Source organism: Agelaius phoeniceus, chromosome W (assembly GCF_051311805.1).
Source record: "Agelaius phoeniceus isolate bAgePho1 chromosome W, bAgePho1.hap1, whole genome shotgun sequence".
Lineage (NCBI taxonomy): Eukaryota > Metazoa > Chordata > Aves > Passeriformes > Icteridae > Agelaius > Agelaius phoeniceus.
The window spans coordinates 9,556,589-9,570,791 of NC_135301.1; the positions used below are offsets into that span (position 1 = coordinate 9,556,589).

The 14,203-nt window shown below is 36.6% G+C and overlaps 1 protein-coding gene across 1 annotated transcript in view; it reads right to left on the reverse strand.

The window, feature by feature from the left end:
* Nucleotides 1-6,873: 6,873 nt before the first annotated feature.
* The window catches only part of LOC129133623 (transcription factor RFX3-like), a 151,083-nt gene continuing 143,753 nt past the window's right edge, over nucleotides 6,874-14,203 (reverse strand). Inside the window, exons 13-16 of the mRNA XM_054653262.1 lie at nucleotides 10,858-11,066; nucleotides 9,710-9,863; nucleotides 7,600-7,642; nucleotides 6,874-7,115 (exon numbers count right to left, since the gene is read on the reverse strand). Coding sequence (XP_054509237.1) covers nucleotides 6,874-7,115; nucleotides 7,600-7,642; nucleotides 9,710-9,863; nucleotides 10,858-11,066 — 648 coding nt within the window. The remainder of the gene's footprint in view (nucleotides 7,116-7,599; nucleotides 7,643-9,709; nucleotides 9,864-10,857; nucleotides 11,067-14,203) is intronic.

Sequence of the window (14,203 nt, forward strand, 5' to 3'; positions counted from 1 at the left end):
TAAAATAACCTGATATGGACTGTGACTTGCTTGGTAATATCAACACTGTGCAGAAAAATCACCTTGCAGAAGTAATAAAAATGGTATTTTGAGGTGCAACCCATCATATTCTGTTGTCTTCTTACAATAACTTGCATCCCTGAATTTCCACCATTTCTGCCGTATTGTATGCTATGGGAACTATATTATAGCACTGCAGGGGGGTTGAACGAAACTTCCATTTATGATTTAAATAAAGTTGAAATAATTTTTCTTCCAAATTCATTAGTATTGCAATCTAAAGTATTTAATTATAGAAACCCCAAAACAATTCAAATGTCAAATGTTTGTAACAGGAAAACAAATTTATTTATTTCAGAAGACAATACACAATTTTATTTTGAAAAACACAAGAAAACTAGCCTGAGTTCAAGTCTGAAATATTCAGAAAAATCCTACCATCCTTAGCATGTTCCAGCCATTATTTTTAAAAACAACACACTAAAAGTTAATATATATTTTTAGAGTTATAAAAGTTTCCTAGTTATTGTACAGTACACAATACAAATTGCCCACAAACTATTATCTCCTTCCAATTTTGAGAGGACATGATATACCAAAAGATTAACCATTTCTCACAAAAAAAAAAAAAAAAAAAAAAAAAGAAAAAAATCACATCAGGAAATACATATTTACAAAATCAAGCACATTATACAAAAATCCTATCAAATTATTCTCTAAAGAGGTTTTCCTTAAATAATTAAAAAGTGTGTTCAACAAATTAAAAAACTGCAAAACTACATTATGTCACATGCACCTTCTACAAAAAAGTTGTTTTCTTAATTTACATAATGTATGTAGTAAATAGGAAAGCAAAAGTTCAATTTCTCCTAGTGTTATTACATTTCTGTGCCTGTGGTACTGAATAATGTAAACTGCCACTTACTAAGTGAAATTTAAATGATGGCACCTTAAAAAAATACAGTAGAAAATAAATGGAACCAAGTAAGTTTTCTAGAAGCTAAGAAAGCCCTGAGTGATGACAGAATTATTGATTGGCAAGCTCTAGAATTAACCTAATTACAGTTTACCACCTGAGGCAAAATTTCCTAAGTGTTTGAAAGGCACTCAAAGTTTATTCAATAGCCTCATTGGTCATTACTGTAAATCCAAATTTTCAGTGAGGATGAGAAACTTGCTTTGGTGCATAATTATATTTTTTTACATTTAAATTGGTTTATTGGGTTACTTCAATATGATATTTAATGTTTAAATACAGAACAATCACTTTAACAATGTATTTGAGAACCCTATAGTATTCTTTGCGTAACAAAATCTAAAAGAAAAAGACCCTCTTATCAGCGAGTCAAAAGATAATGGATAAATATACCTGGTGAACCCAAATCAAGGGAGGTTGTCCCTCTACAGTCTTAATTATTTTCAAATATTTATTATTTTAAAGTTCACCCAGTGCTGAAAATTCTTGAAGACATTTGCAACATGATCAAGGAAGCACTTAAAAACATAAGAGCCTTTCCCTGATTCTGATTTAAGTGCGGGTCATTTTGATGCTCATAGTCTTGTTATGGAGTTTTTTCTCTATAGTGAAGAACAATTTTTACAAAAACTTTAATTACTCAGGGCTTCCAGTCCCAACATTTTAATTGCTGAGTTTCTTTTTTAAAGAAAAAAAAAATAGAATAAACCACGAAAGTTTAAATGATCAAACTGAGGGATATTTTCCTCAAACAAAAACTAGGCAGTCACTTTGTAAGTGGCTTTTACTCTTTCTTAAATAAAATGAGTAAATTAAAGTTAGGTTTGCTCACATTTAGAATCACTAGCAGCAATATTCAAGGCAGGCAAACTGGGGAGCATTTACAGTAAATTATGAATAAAAGATTGTTAAATTAAACCCCTTTGAGTATTGCATTATAATTATGCATGAATTTTCATTAACTTACTAGAAATCTTTACAACTTACTTGCACTATATTAGTGATGTAATTCCACTAAATGTAATGAGACTTTTTTCACTCAGCTAGATTTGAATAAAATGCATTTGCACCTACTGTTGTTGATTGCTTCTGCCATCAACCAGTAGAAAAGCTAAGTAAGGTGGTATTTCTATCTATAATTTTCAACAACTCTGTACTCACTTCTGAACTTGTTCCCTTGTTCTGGTAAGTACTACTTGTAAGAACAAAGGACTTTTCAACACAGCAGAAGGCAGGTGCAATTTCTAGGGTTTGGTTTTTATTTCTTTTTAAATTCTGACATTCAATAAGAGGCATCCAAACTGCATCCCTGTAGAGGAAGCTGAATCTAGTACCACTGTCTTTCCATTAGTTCATATCACAGTGACTGACTGTTAAAAGTAATATGAATACAATGTCCTTTTTGTCTATTTATCAGATAGACTGCTGAAAATTTGATTGCAAACATACCAAGGGTTCTGTAAAATTAATTTTCTTGTTAATTAAATAGTTTTGGTTTTATTTGTGAAGATTTTAATTTACAGTATTAAAGTATTTTAATATCAGCCTGAAGATATTTCCAAAAGAGTACAAATATTTTTTCTAAACCTCCATATTGTAAAGAGGTCTTAAAGTAAACAACCTATGACTGTAGAGTCAAATATTTTATTTCTTCAGATATTTATGCAATTATGAAAATAAAATAAAATAGCAGAAATAGTTTTGCACCATACAGCACATATTGGTGGCAGTGAATAATTTCACCTAAATCTATTAAGCCTTTTGAAACAGAAACATTTCTGTGTACCATGCAAATATTTAATTTAGAAATTTAAAAAAAAATTCTGCAGGACAATCAGTTACTTAAATATATAGAATATTTTCAGTGGTCTAATTAAATTACCTAAAAAGTGTATCCTCAAAATGCTCAAAGGGTTAATTTTCTAAGGCTAAAACTAAGTAAGTACTTTGTATTTATTCTTCTATTCCTGTTTTTTATTTTTTTAATCACCAAAGTAGCAAAGATACTAGAATACCAATTATTGACTTATTTTTAAACCACAGACATGATAGTTTTCTTTTTCTACAGACGAGGATGTAATTTTCAGAAATCTATACTGATCTGTCAAAAGAATGTTTTAAACTCTGAAATAACTGTCACAAAGTACAAAAAATACTTACATCATTTAAAAAGTTACTTTCCACCTTTTTTTTCCATGACTATAAAATGTTATTTCATTTTGTAAAACCACTCTGTAAAGTAAGCTAGATTGCAATGTAGTGCTAACTAATATAAATGTATTTCTAAACAATGCTGATATCATTTGGTGAGAACCACAAATATCAGGTCAGGTCTTCCCCCGTGGAAAATATTTTGAACAGAAGCAGTATTTCAGACATTTAAAAATGCTTCAGTTTAAACTGAAATGTTTTATAAAGCTATACATTCCTCAGCGACAGTACACCAGCACAGTATTTTACACATTTTTGAACTAAAGGCAGAAATGCTGTACATCATAATTTTGCAAGTAAACAATTTAAAGAGTACTATCCAGTTTTTTTTAACGGAACATTAAAAAAAAGATGCACAAAGCATGCTACAGTATAATAATAAAACACAGAAGCAGATAACTGAAAAGAGGGGGCTTTTAAAAAAAATGATTTACAATGAGAAATATGAAAATGTAACTTTTCATATATTTAAACTTGTGAAAATTGGGCCCCATGTTACGAAAAAGTAATTCAACAATACCCATTCCCATTCCGCCACACTGTTTACTAAGTAATTTATGCCAATGGGGGAAGCGACTCTAAAATAATTTTTTAATTTCACGTCAAGATTGGGTAAAATCCACAAATGATGTGAACCCTTATCTTGTAGTGTCTAGACAGTAGATGCTTGCTACAGCTCTTTAGAGCTCTAAAAGAGTTAAGCAGGCTTCAGAGTGGCAATTCAGCCACATGCTACACACTACATAATTTGGACTGAGGTATCCATATTTCTGTTCTCAAATCATTAACAATACCCATCTATTAACAAATATCAAAAGTACTAAATTGTTTCATGCGCGTATGTTTGATTTAAATTGCAGTAAATTTAAAAGCAAAGCAGAGCAGCTTACAGCAACTTAATTCTGTCAAATAATTGTTAAAGTGGGGAAAATATTACTTTAAAATTTGAGAGAATAATCAGTTGATAAGCATAGATATACAAACAATTCAGTTATCTGAATAAGGAACAATTTAAATTTGTTTTGACAACTGCTATTAGAATCCATGATATGCATTGTATCTTTGTATGCATATATTTTGTTTTCTTTTTGCACTACATGAACAGTGATTAACTGTTCAGAAGATGTTCAGGTCCCACCTCTTCTTAGCAATCTAGATTTACATGTTACAACCATACTTTTCTTTCAGCAACAATAAATCCAACATTCTACCAATAAAAAATATTTAAAGTTTGTCAACACAAAATTTGAAACCAGGCAATAGGGACCATCAGTACAGCATAGGGCACCCTATGTTAAGAATGAAAAATGCTAAGTATTCAACTATATTTTATTTTTTAAAATATTATAATGCAAAATAAAAGGGAGCAAATATCATAGGTTAGTTTTTAGGATTTCTGGTGAATAGGTGCTGATTTCTAAGGGAAAAAACCCAGGATGCAGTGATATTTGGGAGAACACAACCTATGAGGATTCAGTGCACAGGTGAATTTAGAGAGAAATTAATACAAACCTCATTTGCACTTTTTGCTGTGACAAAAAACATCCACAGACATAAGTAGGAATTATGCCTACATAGAATGGAGCAGGATGGGTTTGCCTCCAAATTTTGCTAAGAAATTTACAAATAATTTTGTACCCCAAAAAGTATTAAGCCCTCTTAGTTGAGCTATAACCATTCTTGATTAATCTGAAAGCTCTAGCAACAAATTTCTTTGCTAAAAATACACTGTTCATGTCACATGCTGTTTAACCATTTGGTATATATGACTTTAAAAAAATATCAATCCACAGTCACACTAGATAAAACAAGAGACTCCCTTCATTTTTAATGCAGTCCTTTCTATAAAATTACCTTTGTTATTCTTTCTTTCACTTTTTTGCTTTTATTTAATTATTTTCAATATTTTAGCCTAGCAAATTTATGTCTGCTTTAAAAATCATGAAAATGCTTAAAATAATCAGAAAAAATAATAAATGTTTAACATCAATTAATATGGACTGTATAAACTATCACTATAAAATATAATCATTAAAACCTAGCATCAGACTGACACCCTACCACATATGCAAATTGAAAATATGTGCTGCTGCATTATGTACCTGCTTATTTATTTAGTCTGAATTTTTAAAATTAAAATCTGACAAGAGTTTAAACAATATAACCATGCTTATGACTATGGTGCATTTAATTTAACAAGATTTGAAGTTGGCATTAAAGCTAGTTTTGCTTTTCAAGTTCCCAAGCAAATTTTATTTGTAATGAAGTGAAATTCAACTAGAAACAAGAAAAAATATTTTTAATATCAATTTTACGAGGGATATAAATATCACTTAATAATAAAACCCTCTTTATTTCTTTGAAGACTATGCAACCTGCCCCTAATACTTAGGAAATTTGAAAGTGACAGGCACACCTTGTTGAATAAATTTTAAGAGTTATTAAAAATAACAAAAAATACTAAATCTTAGTTTCAGTTCTGTTTAAGGCACCATGTAATAGCCGAGGTACAATGATCCCTGATGTACATTCTTAAATAGCAATGATCCATCTAGCCACCTATTAAAATTTAATGCAATTGGGAATAAGTACAAGGGAGGCATGCCAGTTACACTACCTTAATAAGTTTTTGTAAAAAATTAAATTCACTTTATTAATCAGGAGACACATTTTAAAAAGAAAATTATGCAGGTTGCTACATTTCTTACATTCTACAAATTATCATTTTTGAACGCAGCTAATTAAAATAGTAGGAACAGGCCTAGAATAGAAGAAAGTCATCCAAAAGGAATGTTTTCCTATATGTCTAGTTCAATATAAGTAGCATGTACACTTAAAAAAAATCAAGTTACTTCTATTGTGGTTTAGTTTCTATTAACTACAGTACCATTTGACAACCAGACATATCTGTGCAGTGGTCTCAAAATAGAATCAGTAGTCTCCAAAACCAGAGGAATTGGCATGCAAATATAATCCAGAGCTGTTGATTTTAAAGGAAGCTTGTATTGTTTACATGTGATCAGATAATTAGGTGTGCCTACAGTGTACACATTACCACATTGTTACAATTTTATCACTTATTCTGCATTTGTAAATGCAGTGAAAACACTTCTTACTTACAGAAAGAAAACTAGATCTTCCCAACCCTCCAACATTATGATAAAAATACCCCCTGAATGCTCACACTTTCATGAAAATAGCGTCTTCTAGTTGTGTTCAATGAAAAGCACCTTTTATAACAGATTTGATGCATCTACTGTCAAATGAGTATGCATCCAGTATGTCAAAGAAAGTATTTCTTTTCATATTTTGCATCTAATTAAAAATCTATGTATATGAAATCATTATGAGAAATAATTAGCATTAAAATATATTTAAACTATGAAAAAAATAAGTTATTTTAATTTTAAGAGGACAAAAGCATTAACATTAAAAGCTTGACAAAAGTCTTCATTGACACTTGAAACTACGAAAACTCAATATTGAATAACCAATGTAAAATGATTTTCCTTAAAATTTTTTTAAACATCTGGCAAAATGCATACACCCATTTTATTTCACAATCCAATAAAAGGTAATGTTCAGCACAGCTAAAATTTGATAAGATGACTTTTAGACCTATTCTCCTATCTCCCCCATTAAGTCCAGCATCAACAAGGCTAATGCAGTTAAGGAGCACTTCAATATTAGACTGCAGTATATGTATTTCCAGTAGCACTGCATTGTCTGATAGTCTGAGTATTTGTAACAATGTGCTCATTATGAATTGGGTTCAGGAGGCTCTGCTCTATTCCACTCTCAAGCACTGGCTGCTGCAAGCAGCCCACCTGAAATGCTTGATTTAAGTCTGTTTTCTCCCTCTTGGCTTGTGGCCCTCCATTTTCATCCATCTCTTCTTCTACTTCACTTTCAACTTCACTGCCTTCATCTGAAAAGAAAAGAAAAGAAAAGAAAAGAAAAGAAAAGAAAAGAAAAGAAAAGAAAAGAAAAGAAAAGAAAAGAAAAGAAAAGAAAAGTAGCACAAAGGGGAAAAATCTGAATACAAAGGCCTTCATTTTGCAAATAACATGAAATATGAAAACACAGGAAAGTGTAATAACCAATCATAGCTTCCTTTTTCCAGCTGTCCATCCCCTTCAGCTCTCTCACCAGAATATACAATTAAATTTTGAAAATTTCTTGTGTAAAATATAGACATAAAAAAAAATATTTAGGCCCTAGAGTATTCTAGTCCTTATAATATACTATATATCATGTATAGCATATTGTACCCCTATAATAGTAATATTCACATAATTTAAATTATGATGTAGCTTTCAATTCTGTTTAACTATATTTTTAAAAAAAAGAACTTGCTTTGCTCCAATAGACATGTTAGTTCTATATAAAATTATACATTTGGGAGTGCTTACCTTTATCCATATTTCCAGGGGATAGAGCATTTAAATCACCAAACTGCAAAATAAACAATAAAAATTGTGCGCACAGTCCTACACAAACATGACCTTAGATTATCTATGGTAAAGCCAGTAGTATGCTCTAATGGCTTGTGGCTAGTATGAAAGTGCATGCATTTGACTGCAGTCACATCCATAGTATACAATTTCATTTTCCATTCCATTATATTTGTGTTCATATTAAGGAAATTAAAATAAAATATTGACAGCAATTAAAACAATAGGATATAAACTTAAGCATATGTATTTGCATTTTTAGGGTGACTTATGTTAAGGCCTTTGTTGCTTTGAGTGAGATATTTCTGATGTAGAATGCTGGAAAATATGACCGGTGTCCATTTTTAAACTGCAATACTTTAACCAAAAGCTTGCTTAAAAGTTATCCTGAAATGGTGTGTCACTAAGGCAGTTATAGTGTAGCAAAACTATACATAGAGTAAATAAATGGCACCACTGAAAATAGGGTTGATGGTTACTACAGTATATTATGCTGACTAGTTTACTTATAAAAAATAAAGTGAAAAGCTGCTCACAAGTAAAAAATCAAACTTCTTTCCTCCCTTTCTTTGTCTGAGTCCTTTACCCTTCTCTTAAATGAGAAGCTGCAGAGCATAATTTGATTCGCTAATCTCAAATAAAAGGAGTACAGTATTTAAATAAATATATTTCTAAACATACCTGACTCAGTCCTTTTCAGAAATACAGAAAGATAAAACTTCAGCGAACACTAAACCAGCATAAGCAGCAGCAGCCCTATCTTTCCAGGTTCACTCATATATACTCCCTCCTCACCTTCCCATACCCATCCTTTCACCTTAAGTCATCCACATGGCCATGCAAAGAACAACATGACAGACCTAACCCAATAAAAATAGCCCAAGGGATTATTTCAGACAGGATTAATTCTCTGATCCAGTTAACCACAGGACTGTCTGAGTACTTGTACCAGAATCAATCTACAAATCTAAGGGGATGGGAGAGAAGGAAACTTTTTCTCAGCCGTAAACACAGTTCATAATGGCTTCAAGTGTTTGTCAAACTAGCCTTAGTCTTTCCCATTTTATTTCAAATAGTCAGTAAATGCAGAGAAACACAAGAAGCCATGCATTAAATGAATGTTTACAACTTCCCTGTTCCCCTCTCATCTCTCAAAACTTTAGATTACATGTTTTCTCTCTAAGATAATATCTGTCTTAAGTTCACCAAAACATTCTAGGAAGTCCCACAGTACACCACAAGCATTACATTTGACATATACTATGTCAAGAAAACAAGAATGTAGCAATATTATACTTTTCCAATACTTTGCTATAAATGTAATGGCAGAGTTCAAGTATCTAATCAGAAAGTAATTTCTTTTTTACATGTCAGATTAATCAAACTACAAATTAAGCCAAGACTTCCAATCTCTATGAAAATGTACATATTTTTATAATATTTAATTATACTTTTTAATATATCCTGAGGAAAAATATATATATCAAGTCATGCAAGGTGACTTACAACTTATCAGTAAGATTAAACATGATATAATGATCATCAAGTATAAAAACATCGAGCTTCAGTCTGGTGAACTATCTATTGTATGTCCACATCCATTTTCTAGAACTTTACAAGTACAATTCCTTGATGATAACTCCTAAGATAATGTGAATTCCTAAGCAACTTACACAAAATTAATTGTTAGGGGTGCTACTGAAAAAAAAAGAGTGAGGAAAACTTCAGATTGCAAATACCATAAATGCATATAAGACACGGTGTTTCTGAATTTATACTTTGATCTGTTTATTTTAAACAAAATACATTGAAATATAGGCATGAAATTATGCCATGTCCCAATCCTGCAAGTACTTCCATGCTACTTTCATTTCATTTGTGTGAAACATGAATGAAGGCATATAACCCAAATTTGAAGATGCCAATGTATTTGCAACTCAATCTACAACAGATTATAAATATTATTAAAAAATATCCTATAGGTCCATGTAAATGTTAAAAAACCTGAAAATGCATATCTGAATTTATTGCTTAATTCACCAATCCATTTTCGTGTGTATTATCTTACCTCTCCCATAACTGCGATAGGTGTTTCTCCTGTTGCCTGAGCAACACGATGTTCGACTAAGTAAAACATGTACTCATCATAAAGCAAGCGGATCAGATGAAAAGAGCCAAAGCTAGCAGCACTGCGTAAGGTTAAATCTCGAATCACCATTGAGCTATTTAAATATGGGGGGAAAATATGAAATAAATATCACAATTCTTTAATAAATCATTCATATGGAATATACACTTCAAGAATAATAAAGTAATGCTATTCAAAACCATCTGATCTATGATGTCTTCAGAAAGAAATGTCTGTGAAAGACAATTATTTGTCTCTCCCCTTTTTTGAAAGCATGGTTAGAGACCATATTACACAATGAGGAGCTAAATTTTCAAAAAGGCAGGAAGGGGGTTTTTGGTGTATGCACAATTACTAATATGTGAGCACATGTAAAAACTGAACTTAGCAAAAGTAAGTTCTTTGTTAAAATTTTAAGTAGCAAAAGTGTATTAAAGTTATTTAATTTCAAACAAAGTGGTCTTTCAAAATATTGTGTCTGTTATGCTCCCACTCCTAGTTCAAAGTTTTTAACTGGTATGATTTTTAAGCTTGTAAAATTTAGATAAGTTTGTGTATACCTTATAGTAGAAAAATGCAGATTGTAGATGAAAACATCCATATGATACTCTCACAAAGTAGATGCTATCATGCACCATTTTGAAAAAAAATAGCTTTACTATGATAATTGATACAGTAGCAGATGACATAGAACATTTGTCTTGTTCTTTTTACACAATTAAAAAAAAATGTGTCCCTACATAATAAAAATAGAACCCATGGTATTTTAATAACTAATACTAAAACATTGGCTTTAAAATTGTATAGCTATTCAATCCAAAATATTTCATAGCATGTTTCCAAATCAGGATAAAATTCTAACCTCATTACACTTGCACAAGGTCTATAAAACAATATACAAGAATAATTTCATCTGCTGCTGAGTTGCACATATAACTGTGTTTAATGTTAAGAACACCGATCTTTTGGGGGGTGGGGGAAAAGCTCTACATTTCTTGGGAACTATTGTCTGATATAACTTTTTTCAACATTATTATGGCATACTATTGAGCAAATAATAAAATAGCTAAAATAATTTAGAAGACTACCTGTAGAAAGACCATTTTAAAAGAAATTGCCGTGCTGCTTTAGGAAAGCTGGGTCTTCCTTCATATGGTTTCAATGCTTGCACCATTACATTATCAAGCCAGGCCGCCCACTGCTCTAGAGTGCTCTGCTGCTGAAGAGTCATCTTGAAATCTGTTTCTAGTTTTTGAACCATATTGTCATCACACTGACACACCCAGGAAGCCTGTTCCTGTTATAAAACATGGCAAAAATGAAAGCAAAACACAAAATGTAAATTATACCTAAAGATTGAACAATTAAATTAAAAGGATGAAATATACTTATTAGACAAGCTAATGAGTATTTTTATCTTCATGTCTGTCTCAATTTTGTTGGAAGAAAATGAGAGGAGGAATCCAAAGTACAAAAATGGACATGAAATAAAGCACACACACAAAATTAGAATGAAAATCCATAAATACATTGCAATGTCCCATATTCATTTTCGTTAAAGAATTGTCAACTTCCCTCATTCATAATTTTTCTAGTAAAAGTTCCAGGAATTGTCAGGCTTGAAACTGCAGGAACTGTGGTAGGCCAGGGACAGGCGCTCGGAAGATTTCGGGCTGTAACGGAAAATTACAGGAATCCTTCTACCCCCCTCCCCATAGATAAGGATCACCCTTGGAATGTAGCCAGACGTGTAGCCCCCCTAACCTATGCATGCCAGTAACTTTCCACTCCATACTAACCCTAGAAAGTATAGCCAAACCCCTGTCTGACGTAGAGAGACCCCTTAGTCCATAAATACCCTTAAGACCCCTCAATAAACGCCTTTAACCATCCACCACATTGGTGTCAGCGTCCGTTATTGGCCACAAGGGATCCCACGAAGGAGATCGAAGTGCTAGACCCTGAAACCAGGTCGCCGTGGCCTTCACAAGAGGGCAACATAGTGGTGCCGAAACCCGGGGCGACGGGAGTACTCCTGGCCAGGGGACAGCACTCAACGCCGGAACGGCCATAGCGAAGAAGGGGGACGCCCCAGAGACCCGCGATTTGTATGGAAGCGATAGCGAAGGTCGTAAGTTTGATACATATGCAATGGGGAATCAAATGTGAGCTCAGGAATTTTAATCTCGCATTGACGAGACTCTTAGAGCTTGGGGTCATTTCTCGACCCATAGATATATTACACCCTGGGGTGTGGCAGAAATGTACTGTCGCGCTAGCAGAGGACACAAAAGCCACAGGCAGCAGCAAAAGCCTGAAAGCGTGGGGGAAGGCAGAAGCCGCCCTACGCAAAGCATTAGAAGAACAGGAGACGTGGAATGCTGCGCGCTCCTGTTTGTTAATCGCGCCACAGCTGGGGGAGGGGGCGGGAACGCGAAACCCCCCTGGTGGCGACTCGATTGAGAGCGGGGAGACGGGGGGGCCGGGCGCGACCCATCCCTCCTCCAGCCCAAAGCCCCCGGAGCCCTCGGAGCCCCCGGGGGACCCCCTGACCCTTTCGGGGGACCCACCGGGGCCCAGACCACCTCCGGAGCCCCCCGGGGTGCCCGCGGACCCCTCGCCCAACCCTTCCCCGCCGCTAGCCGACTTAGCGCAAGAAGCGGAGGGACTCGTACGGTCCTTTTGGGAGGGGCTGGCGGCAGAGGCCCGAAATATCGAGAGGGCTGGCGCGCGGGCGAGCGGCGGAGGGGATCCGCCGCCCTACCCGTTTGAATATGGCGTGGGTGGCCGGGAAGAGGGGTGGAGCCCGCCGGCCCGCAGCGGGAAGAACCCAGAACCGCGGCCAACCGCGAACACGCATGCGCATGAAACCAGCGCTGAGCCCATGCCCGGCCGAGAGCCGCGGATCCCAGCAGACGCGCATGCGTGGGGGTGCAACAGAGGGCAGGCACACACTCGGGAGCCGCGCCTACTGATGCCACCATATATGGGAGAGATCCCTCCCTGCGGGAGGCAGGGCAAGCCCAGGGGGCGGCACCGCCAGCAACATCAGCACCGGCCCCGAGGGGAGGAGCAGGGCCGTAGCCGGACAAAACGGCAGCAGAGACCGGAAGTATATTGGCAGTCGACTTCCGACTCTGAAGGGAGCCACAGCTCCCCAGATCACTCTGCGGAGCCCACCGAGTCCAGCAGCGACTCGGAAGCAGAGAAAACAGAATCAATGCGGTTTCGGACGAAACCAATTAAAACTTTTAACACAACCGGGAACCAGCCCCAATACGAACTCACCGACTGGGGTAAAATCAAAATCGAATGCGCGGAATGGGCATCCGCAGCATCGGTGCATGCCTTCCCGGTGAGAATTACGGGACCCCAGGGGAACCAGCAAAGAACGTATACTCCCGTTAATTCCAAAGACGTTCAAACAATAGTAAAAGCCATCTCAGAAAAAGGAATTAACTCAGGGGTGGTTTCCACTCTCGTGGATAGTCTTTTTAGCAATGATGATTTACTCCCTTTCGATATAGTGCAAATAAGCCGTATGCTTTTTGATGGGGCAGGCTTGATAATATTTAAACAGGAATAGACGGACCAATGTGCAACCATGCTCGCTCAGACGGCGGGGGAAGGGCAGCCACTCCACAGGTCGAGTTTATCTAGGTTGTTGGGGAAGCACGACGAAGTAGCCACACCCCAGCAACAAGCTGCCCAGCTCCGGATCGAGGAAGTCAGGGCGACTTCCCGGGCGGCCAGAGAAGCTATACGCGCCGCATCCAGGGTGGTGGCCAGACCGACACCGTGGTCGACCATCAAACAGGGGGAGAGTGAAAGCTTTACACAATTTGTTGACCGCCTTCAGGCTGCGGTGGACTCTTCTAATTTACCCGCTGTCGCAAAAGGCCCGGTGGTAACTGACTGCCTTCGGCAGCAATGTAACACCGTAACCAAAGATATATTGCGTTCCCTACCAGCCGGGGCCAGCCTGGCTGACATGATTAAGCATGTTGTGAGAGAAGAGCAGTTGACCCCACTTCAGGCAACCGTGCACACCCTAACCAGTGTGATGGCCTGCTTCAAATGTGGTCAGTCAGGTCATGTCGCGGCTAACTGCCCCCAGCCGGCACAGCGTCCCCAGGCAACACCCTCGCCCCAACAGCGCCCCAGAGGGACCTGCTGGAGCTGTGGGAAGAGAGGTCACCTCGCTAGGGACTGTAGATCCCGGCCCCGGGGAAACGGGAGAGGGGGGGGCGTGCGGGCCATATTCAGCCCCCTCCCGCTATGGATGCGAGACGGCCCATCTATGTCAACCCACAATGGGGCAGGGGATCTTCATACCCTATGCTCCCACAGGAGGCAGTCAGTATCGCACCCTCGCCAGCGATACAATGGCAGAGCTATGCAGTACCACCAACCGTACCCTCGCACCCCCCATCA